The 12,873-nt window shown below is 39.8% G+C and overlaps 1 protein-coding gene across 1 annotated transcript in view; it reads left to right on the forward strand.

Annotated features, from left to right (window-relative positions):
• The window catches only part of LOC102292476 (sacsin), a 21,769-nt gene extending 9,306 nt beyond the window's left edge, over positions 1-12,463 (forward strand). The window contains exons 7-9 of the mRNA XM_014330923.2: positions 3-158; positions 343-431; positions 548-12,463. Of these exons, the coding sequence (XP_014186409.2) occupies positions 3-158; positions 343-431; positions 548-11,481 (11,179 nt within the window). The 3' untranslated portion in view covers positions 11,482-12,463. The remainder of the gene's footprint in view (positions 1-2; positions 159-342; positions 432-547) is intronic.
• Positions 12,464-12,873: the final 410 nt, after the last annotated feature.

The raw sequence follows: 12,873 nt of genomic DNA on the forward strand, positions 1-12,873 counted from the left end.
AAAGACGACAAACTCAGTCTTTTGGAATACATTTTAGGTGATGAACAATACAAAGAACTTGAGGGTCTTCACCTCCTTCCACTCAGTGATGGCTCTTTCAGATATTTCACATACAAAGAGGAAGACACTGCTTTGATTGACAGCCATGAATGTCCAAGGTAGGGTTTCCATACATCTATCAATATTTAAAATAAATGTTATATTCATTATGACTAAAGTTGCCATTTTTATGTGTTATTCACATATTGATTGAAACTGAATATTTGGAAGGTTCAGGAATGTTTCCATACTGAATGAACTCCTAACAGTTTGATCGACAGAATCCATTGCACTTTTTTATAGAGTCTTGCTGCCATTCTGTAAACCCTTCTTCATCCCACATGATCTGACACCAGCCTGCAGTGCAAATCTGAAAGAACTGGCCAGAAGAAGTAAGTGAAAGTAATTTTAAACAATGCAGAGTCATTTGTACACAGCTACACATTTTAGCTCACACATTTATTCTTAACTTTAAAAAAATAAAAAATCTTTTTGATCTGCTCTTCAGATTTCTTCAAGGTCACCAACATTGATGCATCCCATTTGGCTGAATATGCAAGACAATATTTGCCACCAGACTGGAAGCAGGCAGGGAAGAACCTTGTTACATGGGACAACAACAACAGTCAGCATCCACCTTCAGACTGGTTTCAAGAATTTTGGAGGTTTCTCAACAGTCATTTTAATGAGTTAAGTGCTTTCACTGAAATACCTCTAATACCAATCAGTCCTCTGTCTGGCAGTCAGACTGTATCAGTCGCAAAACTACAGCAGAACACAACTCTGATCTTTCAGAAAAGTAAACAGCTGAATTTGCCAGACCAAATAGCTCAGCTGGTGAACAAAGTTGGTGGCACAGTGGTGAGAGGAAATGAGTGGCTCAAGCATGTAGACCTTGACTCGTATGTGCTGTGCCCATCTCCAAGGAGTGTTTTGAAGGTCCTGATGAATTTAGAGTCCCAGCATCTTATCACAGAACTCAAATCCGCCTCTCACACAGCACACAATGAACTAAAAGATTATCTTTCTTATCTGGATTCTCTCTCAGAAAAAGAGAAAGATTTTCTCTTGAAGTTGCCTTTGTTTCAAACAATGAAAGGATTGAGTGTTGCAGCTCAATCGAAACAAGCTGTGCTTCTGATCTCAGGCCTAACAGTACCAACAGAGCTCCCTATGCCTGATTCCATAATCCAGTGTTCTACTGAGACTGACCGCAGACTGTTACAGATGCTCAAAGTTCATCTCTTGGACACCGCTGAAGCAGCCAATGTTCTTGTTGACAGCATAAGGAAAGGCGCTTGCAGCAGTGACGACACTAAAAAAACAATGACTTGGGTTTTACAGTATGGTAAGGTGTTTTTCTCACAAAACGAATCCCTGAAATGTAGGTGTAAGGACTTGAGCTTCATTGAAATGAATGGACAGCTGAAAAAGGCATCTGACTTTTTTGATCCAAGAATTCAGACTTTTAAAGTCATCTTTGAGTCAGACTTCTTTCCACCGCCTCCATACACTCATTCACTGCAGATGCTGGAAAGCTTGACAGAAATCGGATTACTGAATAAAGAGATGGATGTCTCACCTGAACATTTGGTACATGCTGCCACCCTGACTGACAAACTGTGTGTGAACTCACAAACTGAGGCTCTAAGAAGAGCTCAGGTTCTGTTGAAAATGTTGGAAAGTAATGATTTACTGTCAAAGTTTTCTCACAAACAACTTCATTGCCTCAAAATGTTAAAATGGATCCCATGTGAACAACCTGGAAGTGACCAGAAATTCAGTGATGAACCTCAGAAATATTGTTTGTTTTGCCCAAATGAAATAAGAGATTCTGTGTATAAGGACATTGTTGGACATGTAATGCCTCTAGTAGGTAAGCTCAGTGACAGAGTTAGCAACAGCCTTGGTCTCAAAGACCTACCACCACCTGAAAAAGTGATTGAAAATCTGTCAGTCTTGAAATCAAAAGCACTGGAAATGGCTAAACCTGACACAGATGTAGACTTCAAAAGACAGCTGCACAGCATTTACAAACACATGCAAGACAATGTCTCTGTATTTGTTACAATGATGAGCAAGGAGACATGTTGGCTATGGACCGAGAACCACTTTGTTGCACCCCGGGATCTGGTTCTTGAATACCCAAATAATCTAGATCTGAGTTCTTACATTGGGAAGGTGCCAAGTGAATTTTTGCCATACAGAACATTGTTCCAGAGGTTTGGCCTGAGAACAGTACTTTCAGATGAAGACATTTTGGGCATTCTGTACTCCATCCAGCAAACAATTGAAGCAAGACAACTGCCATTTGCAAGTTCCTCAGAGGTCAAAGTGTCAATAGAAATTCTCAACTGGCTCTGGAAAGAGAAGAAGACTGTTCAGGATGACATCCCAGTGCCAGTTATTGCTGAGGGAGGAAAATTTACCCTTAAACCACGATCAACAGCTCTTTTCTGTGATGTAAGCAAAAATGGACTAAAAGAACTAAACTGCAGAGAAGAGGAAATTTATGTCATACATGAGGAAATCCCAAAAGCAGCAGCTGAATGGCTGGAAATTCGTTTTCTCAGTACCCACATCCTTGATCCAGAGGAGATAGGAATAGAGCAGTGTGGACAATCTGAACCAATAACAATGAGGATAAAAAACATTCTTAAAGAGTACGATGAAGACAGTGACATCTTCAAAGAGCTCATCCAGAATGCAGAGGATGCTGGGGCAGATGTTTGCAAGTTCTTGGTGGATTTCAGAGTACACAGAGATGCCCCTGAAAGCCTGATTGACCCTGACATGGCTCTTTGTCAGGGACCTTGTCTTTGGGCTTTCAATAATAAGCAGTTCACAGCAGAGGATTGGAAAAATATTATCAGAGTTGGCTCAGCCTCGAAGGAAAACAAAGTGGAAAAAATTGGAAAGTTTGGACTTGGATTCAACACTGTGTATCATGTGACAGATGTCCCCTCCATCCTTAGCGGCAACACTCTTCTCATACTTGATCCAAATGTTACTCATCTCACAAAGCATATCAAACACAAAACAAACCCTGGAATCAAGCTGGATCTCTCTCAACAGCAACTCTTTCATTGTTTTCCTGGTCATTTTGGATCATATGAAAACATTTTTGACTGTAACTTTACCAGAAAAAGTCCTCCTGAACCCTATCCAGGCACTCTGATCAAACTACCTTTCCGAAGTGAAGAAGAAGCTGTCAAATCAGAAATAAGCACAAATGTATATCAAAAACCCAATATCCTTCATTTTCAACATCTCTTTTCTAATAATTCAAAAACCCATCTGCTTTTTTTAAAGAACATCATTACATTATCCCTCCAAAATATCCCCCACAATGGATCAACTCCACCAAGAGAAAATGAAATAGAGACCATCTTCTCTGTGTCCAAAACCACTGTGAGTGCAATGGAGATTCCTGATGACACCAGTGTGTCCAAGCAACGTCATGCTGAGAAATCACTGACGAAACTTGATTTTAAATGCAAAGGACTAATTGAATCTTGCACAGTCAGAATTATCCAAATATCCAGTCAGCAGTCTAATGAAAATGAAGTTCAGCTCTGGCTCCTGTACAACTGCTTTGGGACAGATGAGTCCTTTAAAATGGCCATTCACAAAAAGAACCAGGCCAGTTTCTCTTTGCCCATTGGTGGGATTGCTGTGCCCTTGCAAAATGATCCGGAAACTGGAAAATTTACCACATTACAAACAGATCTTGTTGGACAGGCCTTTTGCTTCCTTCCTCTTCCCATTCACACGGGTCTTCCTGTCAATGTAAATGGCACATTTGCGATGACAAGCAACCGAAAAGCTCTGTGGGAAACTGGAGTGAAAAATGACTGGAACAAAGCTCTCCTTCAGGATCCAGTAGTGACAGCATATGTTACTGTACTCAATGCACTAAAGAAAATGTCAGAAAATAAACAGCTGGTGAGTTACTGTTATCACACCTTTTGGCCTGAGAGAGAGAAAGTGAGTGAAACTTTCAAGCCTTTAGTGGATGCACTTTACTCAACCATTGTTGATGACTCTGTTGGTCCAGAGCTCTTTAGTGATGGAGAACAATGGTTCTCAATGAACAATGCCATATTTCTACATGAGAGCATTGAAAATGATGAAAAGATTGGTGACCTTGCAGTTCAAGTTTGCCAGAAATATGCAAAAGGACCCAATCATGTTGTTCCTCTTCCACTGTGGCTGAGAAATAGCTTCAGACAGGCTGGCCTAGAAAAGGTTTTACAAAACAGGACCTGGAACTGGGAGAAGTTCTACAGAGAAGCAGTGTTCAGTAACCTAACTACAATGGACTCGACGAGTAGAGATACCCTTCTGCTACATGCTATTGACCTTCATATCAAAGAAATTGACAATCTGCTGCTCTGCTATGCATGCATACCCACAAAGGGTGGACAGCTCCAACATGTCAGGAAACTTGTGAATCCTACAGGGAAAGTGGCCTGTCTTTTTGAACCCAAAGAGGGACGCTTGCTTGATGGATCCGAAAATGACTTCAGATCTCCAAACAGGATTCAGCGTTTGGTGGAACTCGGTATGGCAAATGATCATCTCCCATTGGAAGACATCACAGAGAAAGCAGGCACAATTAATAAAACCTGGAGCATTGACAAAAAGAAAGCATTTGTCCACTTGAAGTGCCTTTTTGAACTGATGAAAAATCACATTGATGATGAAGACTCTCACCACTGGGAAACACTGAGGACAACTGCATTTCTTCCAGCATATTCCCCTGGTGATGCAAAAATGGAAGGAAATGTAACGCTTAAAAGGCCCACAGATGTTTTTAGTGACGAATGCTCCCTTCTCGTTAACATGACACAACCAGTGCTGGATAATAGTAATTTGAAAATACACCACAGTGATCCAGTCCTAAAGATCTTGGGCGTGAACAGCACTCCGAAGCCAGAGGTGGTGCTCCAGCAGCTTCATGAAGGAAGCAAACAAGCACACTCCATTGACAGATTCATGCTTTACAAAATAGCATTTGAGTGCTATACGTGTCTGGATCAGTGGATCTGTGACTCTGGAAATGCCACTTACATTTCACAACAAGCGAGTTCATTTCCATTCATCCTCATTGGCGATACATTTGTGAATGTTGACCGTGTAGCTGAGAATGGGCAATTTGAAGCAAAGCCCTACCTCCACGTACTTCCAGATGTCTTCACAAGATTCAGGAACCTCTGGACATGTATAGGTGTTGAAAAACAATTCACAACCATTCAGTTCCTAACTGTGTTGCAGGAATTAAAAGTTCAACATGGAAACAAGCCCCTACCAAAGAGTGATCTCTCAGTTGTCTTCACAATTTTAAACAAAGGGATATTTGAGGTCAAAGGCAAAATCACAGATGACTGTCTGATACCCAATGAGCATGGAGTTTTGCAGATTGCTAGTGAGCTATTTTACAATGACAGCCCATGGATGCCACTCACTTCAGGTTTCACATTGTGTCACGAGAATATCCCACGTGTTATGGCTCGCCACCTTGGAATCAAAACAACAAGGCATCATTCTCTGGAAACCCACATAGTTGATGACCTTTCACCATTAGCTTTTGAGTTTGAACAGCAGGAACAGCTGACTGTTCGTATTAAAAACATAATTTCAGCCTATCCATCAAAGAAGGATATCCTTAAAGAGCTCATCCAAAATGCTGATGATGCAGAAGCAACAGAAATTCACTTCATCTGGGACAAAAGACAACATGGGAAAGAAAAAACATTTGGGGAAAAATGGAACAATCTCCAGGGTCCAGCACTTTGTGTGTTCAACAACAAAGTGTTTTCTGATGCTGACATTAAGGGAATTCAACAGCTGGGAAAAGGAGGAAAGCAGAACACCTCAGGGAAGATAGGAAAGTACGGAGTTGGATTCAACTCTGTTTACCATCTGACTGACTGTCCTTCGATCCTTACAGGAGATAAACAACTTTGCATTTCTGACCCCAATCAAAATTACATTGAAAATCACTCAAATAAACCACGATATGGCATTGGCTATAAACTCGCTGACACTTTCAAAGAAATGTACGTAGATGTCTACAAATCCTTTCTTCCAGACAAATTCTCTCTTAAAGAGGGCACCATGTTCAGATTACCTCTGAGAATGGATACAAATGCAAATACCTCCAAAATATCACAGCAAGGAGTCACTGACCACGACATGGAAGAACTGTGCTCTGCCCTATCTGAAGATCCTGAAGGAATAATGCTCTTTCTGAAAAACATCTGCAAAATCAAAGTCCATGAAATCAGTGACTATTCAGGTGGACTTCAAACCATCTTTGAGGTTGAAAAAAATCTGCCACAGAAAAGTCGGGACGAGAAAGATGCTTTTGTAAAACATCTACAAAATGCACTGCAATCAGACAAAACAACAACACAAAAGACTTTCTATGAAACCACAATTTACATGTCAAACAAAAGACAGAGTACGTGGATTATTGCAGAACAATTTGGCTCCTTCAAAGAGAGCTGCGAATTAAAACTATCAGACAAACTTCCCCAAGCATCATTAGCAGCACGTGTGAACACAAAGGGATCCAGCATTATGGATTTTAAAGGAGAAGCCTTTTGTTCACTTCCTTTGCCAGGGAAAACTGGACTGCCAGTACATGTCAATGGAAACTTTGAGGTTGATTCTGCCAGGAGAAGCCTTTGGAAAGAAGATGGGAAGAGTAACAAATCAAACTGGAATGAGATTTTGAAACAGAATGTCATTGCTCCACTTTATGCAGATCTCTTGCATTATATCAGGTGCAGCATTGCAGTCAAGAAAGTTTCCCTTACATTTATTGACTCATGTCAATACTTGTGTTTTTGGCCAACTGTGTCTGAGGATGTTTGCCCAGACTGGCATGAAATGATACATGAAGTATACAGATCACTGAAAGAAAAAGGCCTTGATGTAATCCCTGTGATGAAGAGCTCAACATGTATTGCAGATACAAAACTTAAAGAATTCTCATTTGACTGGTGTAATGTCAATGAAACAGACTCACTTGAGGCCCCTTACCTTACAAACTTGACAAACTACAAGCTGATGCTCATCTTGGAAGATCTTGGAATGAAGCTGGTTCCTTATTCCACAAAAATGGAGAGGATTTGGAGAAGTTTCAGATCTGCTGGGGCTGAAGTGAAAGAGGTCAGTCCCTCCACTGTGCGGAATTTTCTACGAGCAAAACCTCTCAATGATCCAACCCAAACAGATGACGATTTGCCTTTACCCATAAGTTTCACTTTGATCAAAGATGAGAGCAGATGTTCAGAGCTCTTGAGATTTTGTTTAAAAGATTTCTCCTCAGAAAAGGTCACCCAGGACAATGCGAGTTTGCTCGAAGGGCTTCCACTTTTTCTCACAAAAGATAAAGTATTGACAGTTTTCAGCTCCCAGTCACTCAAGTGGATATCAGGATATGAAGATCTCTTCTTTCACTTTAAGAACGAATTTGCAGACTATCAGACAAACAAAGACCACATTAAACTTCTTCAAAGTTTAAAACTCATCCAAGAAATGACATTTACCTACTCAGAGGAATATCTGAAATCATTAATTCAGCATCTTCTTAAGAACTGTGAAGTTGATCCACACACTGGTCTTCATGTCCCAAATGAGAAAATGTGGAAGTGGCTGAAATCACTTTGGATGTTCATAACAAGTGAAATTAAACTACCAACATTTAGAGATGACGAGTCAAGTCTGAAACTAAGTGATGTGAGGAAAACCTTCAGCGACTGCTACATTTTACCTGTTGTGTGTCCAAGGTTGAACGACAAGCACTTCCTGCAAACAATGACACACATTTCAAGTGTTGTGTTTGCCTCACAGAAACACAAAGACAGATCAGGCATCCTCTTCAAACTTGGTTTTATGAGGTTTGATCATGTTTTCTTCTCTGATATGGACCGATGGATATATTCATCTCTACGAGATGAACTTCTTGATGTAGATGATGAAAGCTCAGTGTTGGATCAAGTCTACAACATTAATCGCTCAGAGTTTTCCCACCTTTCAAATGATGAAATGAAAGAGTTTCAGATGTTCCTGCAATTGGGATTATCAAAGTCCAAAGACAACGAAGGGTATGTGAGGAAACTCAAATCCTTACCAATATTTGAAACAACACATGGTGAACGAGTGAGGATTGATGGAACTAAACAGGTTTATGTTCTCAACATCGAATATTCAGTCATATTTCCAGATTTGTTCAACCTACCTAACAGCAACAGCATTTTTCTCAAGTACAACTCCGAGAACCACATGCTGTCAGAAACAGTCAACATTCAGGTCCTGAAGGATTTGGAGTATTTCATGACGTTCATTCTACCTGTTGTACACCAACTCACAGAGGCGCAGATTCTTCACAGCCTCAAGCTGTTGCTGTTACTAGATTACTCTTTGAAGGAAAGGGAAACTATCATCTCCTCACTGAAGACAGTGAAACTGATTAGCAGTTCTCAAGGTAGACTGGAACCTGCATCATACTACTTTGATGAGAGTGTGGAGCTGTACAAACGAATGTTACCCCAGGAGAAATTTGTACCTGACAGATTTTGGACTGAGCTGTGTGAAGGAGATGACTGCACAACAGAAAAAGCAAAACAGCTGGTCAGAGAACTTGGAATGAAGCATGTTGTGTCAAACGATGAGATAATACTTTTTGCGTACCAGCTGGAATCAGAAGCAAAAGGAAAAGAAAAAATTGAAGACCTGAAACTAAAATCATCATTACTTTTCAGGGAAGCCTTGAGTAAAGCATGTGATGCCAAAGACAACAACGAAAGTTTGCTGAAAAACATTGCCGATATCAAATTCATTTTTCCAGTGATTATTCAAAAAGAACTGTCCAACTACCACCAACCATTTGCTCCTGAAGGAATTACTGTTAAAATTAGAGGCTCTTTGATTGAAAAAAATCCAGAGCATCAGGATTTGATTTGGACCTCAATGCCAATTATTCACTTACCAGTTTATACACAAGAACTTATGCAGATGATGAAAAATGCAGGAGCTCATGAGGAACCACCTCCAAACTGTGTAACCAGTAACATAAGAAACATCTGTCAGTCACCATGTGAAACTGACCAGCTGATCAAAACACAAGCTAAAGTGTTCAGAAGTTCCTACGCTTACCTGCAAGCAAAAAGATTTGAAGGAAACCAGCTGGCTGGTCTTCCTGTTGTGTTGGTTGAAAAAGACACAAAACTTATGAGGCCTGATGACGTGTGTCTGTTGCTCTCCCATGATCTGGACTTCAGACCATATCTGTACAAGATTACTCCAGAAGATGCAATGTATGCACCGTTCTTTCAGAAAATTGGTGTAAAGAACGAAGCTACTGCAGAGCAATATTGTAATGTTTTGGCAGCAGTTTACGCTGATTCCTGTGATAAAAAAAAACTACATTCGAACCAGTTGATAACTGTGAAACGAGCTGTTGAGCAGTTATTTAAGTCAATCAGTACTCAGGGAAACCAGACCTTTCTTGAAAATGTTGAGACTCTGTATCTTCCTGCAGTAGATGGTAAATTATACCCATCATCCACAATCTACTACAACGACACAGTGTTTGAGACCAAAAGGTTGGAAGAAGCGCTGGAGAACAAGTTCCTGCTGCTTGAGAAACTCAGTGAATGTCATTTGGGCAATGACAAATACAAGCATCATCAGCTGTTGCAACTGCTGCCTCAGAAATTTCAGCCAAAGATGCTGTCTGAGTTCACAGAGGAAAGAGTTGTGGAATCAAAGATGCAGCTTTGTGAACTTGGGACTGGCTGTGAATTTAGTGGATGGTTTGATAAACATCTCTCCTCAGGATTCTTTAAATATGGAGTCATTTGTCTTATTAGAGAGAATTCTCAAGGCAAAATAACACAAGAAGATGCCACTAAAATGTGTGAGAAGACGTTTGGCAGTATACAAATTTTGTGCTGCAAAACTTTGGAAACAGCTCTCTGGCTTGATAAACAGCCACTTCCCAAGACTGATGAAGAAACTGATGTATCTGTGGAACGAGGGCAACAAGGATGCACCTTTTACTTAAAGCACAATGATGACATGGCTCTCAAAGTGATAAATGAAGTCATCATGACACTGACAAAAGAGATTAATGCTCTTTTAGGAAACAGAATTGCATTGGTTCACCTTCCAGTGCTGGGACAACTCCTCATGTGTGATGATCTGCAAGATGTTTGGAAAACTTTGGCTAAAAATCACATCCGTGATAGTGCTGAAACTGAAAGTTCCTCTTGTAGTCCAGCAGCCCCTGGGACAGAGGTTTCAGGAGAATGGCATGGTTGTTTGGACATGAATGTCCTCAACAACTTTGAAGAGGGGGAATATGTTGGCTACAGCACTGATGACAAGTACATTTATGCAGTTATTGTTGAAGAACTGCCTGGTCACAATGGGCGATATTCATTGAGATACAAAATAGAAGTAGGAAAAGATGAGCCCATTGAAGTCAGCTGTGTTGATCTGTTTCAGTTTAAACGAGAAAAGAAGGTAAAAACAGAAGGAAGGAAATGCATGGAGCCAGGACCACAGAAGAAGACGCTAAAACCAGAAGAAAACACTTGCATGGAACTGGCAGGAGCTGTGCCACATTATTCTAAACCATCAACAAGTTCCTTACCGGCATCTGTTGAGGAAGCTAAAAGGGAAATTGATAAATGCTTGACAGAGATCTGGAGGCTTCCTGAGGAGGAGAGGCACAAAGCCATCAAGAGACTGTACCTCAGGTGGCACGCTGACAAAAATCCGGATTGCCAGTCTCTCGCCAATGAGGCATTCAAATATTTACAGAATCAAATTGATGAGCTCAGCAAACCCAAAGCTGCAGGCTCGACCTTTTCAAGCAGAAATGCGAATTTCAGAGGCTTCTATCAACAGTGGAATCAGGAGGCCAGGTACCACAGAAATAGTCGAGAGAGCTTCTCTAGAGGCTATGAAGGTTTCCATTCCTACAACTTCTGGACCCACAATGAAAATGTCCCAAGGCCAGACAGAGAAGAGGCCAGACGCTGGTGTAGACAGGCTCGCTGTGATCTCAATGCAGCTCACAAAGACACTGGTAGAGGGAGCACAGAGTGGTGTCTGTTTAAGGTCCATCAAGCAGTGGAAAAGTCTCTCATAGCAGCATGCTATAAAAGAAATGGACAACACCCCAACAGCAGCTCAATTTCAACCACTGCTGCACAAGTTTCCCACTACAGCCTCCAACTGAGAGATCTGCCTGAGATTGTGAAAAACCTGCAGACACTCGGGGTGGATCCCAAAAAGACTCAATATCCCAACTGCCATCCATATCCCCACATACCGAACGGACAATTCAGATCAGAGAATGAAATGCTGGTACTGAACAAGGCATCTGAGCTCCTTAATAAAATAGAAGCATATGTGAATTAAGGACTCAAGACAGACAAGGCATTAGTCAGTGTAACTGTTTTCCTACATGTTAAAAAGGATGATATCCACAGTGTAAAACTGAAATATTATTTAAGATCACAACCAAACTGAATTTAAGTTGTATTATTTTTCTCAGTAATGATCACTGAATTATGTTAGTATGAAGTATAAACATCCAAGGTTTTTTGTGCACATTCATGAATAATCACTGAGAAAATCACTGTATGTAATGTAATCACTGTATGACATTGCTATCATTTATAGCTGCTCATTTGTGATATTGATATATTCTGTGTTTTGTTTTGTTTTGAAAATGCGTATATCAAATATTAAATACAATGAATATTTTGACTATATTTTGACTACTCTTAGGAGTAGTGGGGTCACTGGGCCACTTCATTATTGTTTGTTAAATATCTCCTGGGGAACAATATACTTACTGTAATGTAACATTTATATGAGGCAAATATGAAGGTTTTGATGTTTTAAACAGCTATGACTACTTACTGAGTGAAGCTACAGCTACTGTACAAGTTCTGTCTAATGTATTTAGAGATATTCTTAGTTGTTCTTACATTTTAGACACTTATTACTATTGAGAATCAGGTATAATCATTATGTTTAAAACATTAATAATGACTGTATAATATTTTATGAATTTGCTATACAATTTTTTTTCTTTTTTCAGAAACATTCATAAGTTTTGGTCACAGAAGATACTGAGCATGCAATTCTGTCATGTCAAGTGCAAATGCAAAAGGAATTGGCGGAAATCTGTCACAACTTATTATTATTTAATAAAAGTTTTCTTATGAAGTAAAATAAATGACAATGCCTGTCATATTTCTAAATAGGGGTGAAGGGTTAGCTAATATTAGTATAATTAAGTATATAATGAGTATGGATTATTACTTTGTTTCATTCCCTGTTCATTTATATTCAGGAGTTCTGAAAGGAATAAAGATTACCTACTTTTCACTAACAGTGTCTGTAATGTGATTTCACTTTATCACTGCATCATTTAATGTTAACATGTCAATGGCCAGTGTGACATAAAAACTGTATCCAGTAATACCAGTAAAATCTGACAGAAAAAAATCTCTGAAGTTTGCTGACTTTGACTCCCTCCCTGAAGTTAAACTTCGACAATTCATGAGCTGCGGCTGAGATGAACATACAAAAGACATCTATGCTAAGCTGAGATCATCCCTGGACAAGATTAGACAATTCATTGAATCAAAGTGTTTTGAGCAGTTTAAAGCCAGTGATGTAAAAATTACTTTTACATACACTGAACTCAAAAAAACATAATTAGTGGCAAGACCTGTTAGAAAGAATAAGAAAAGATTGTACACGATCATTAAATGTACTTAAGTTTCTCAAAAAAATTTT

This window comes from Haplochromis burtoni, unplaced genomic scaffold, assembly GCF_018398535.1.
Source record: "Haplochromis burtoni strain Fernald_Lab_line unplaced genomic scaffold, NCSU_Asbu1 Contig_1177, whole genome shotgun sequence".
Lineage (NCBI taxonomy): Eukaryota > Metazoa > Chordata > Actinopteri > Cichliformes > Cichlidae > Haplochromis > Haplochromis burtoni.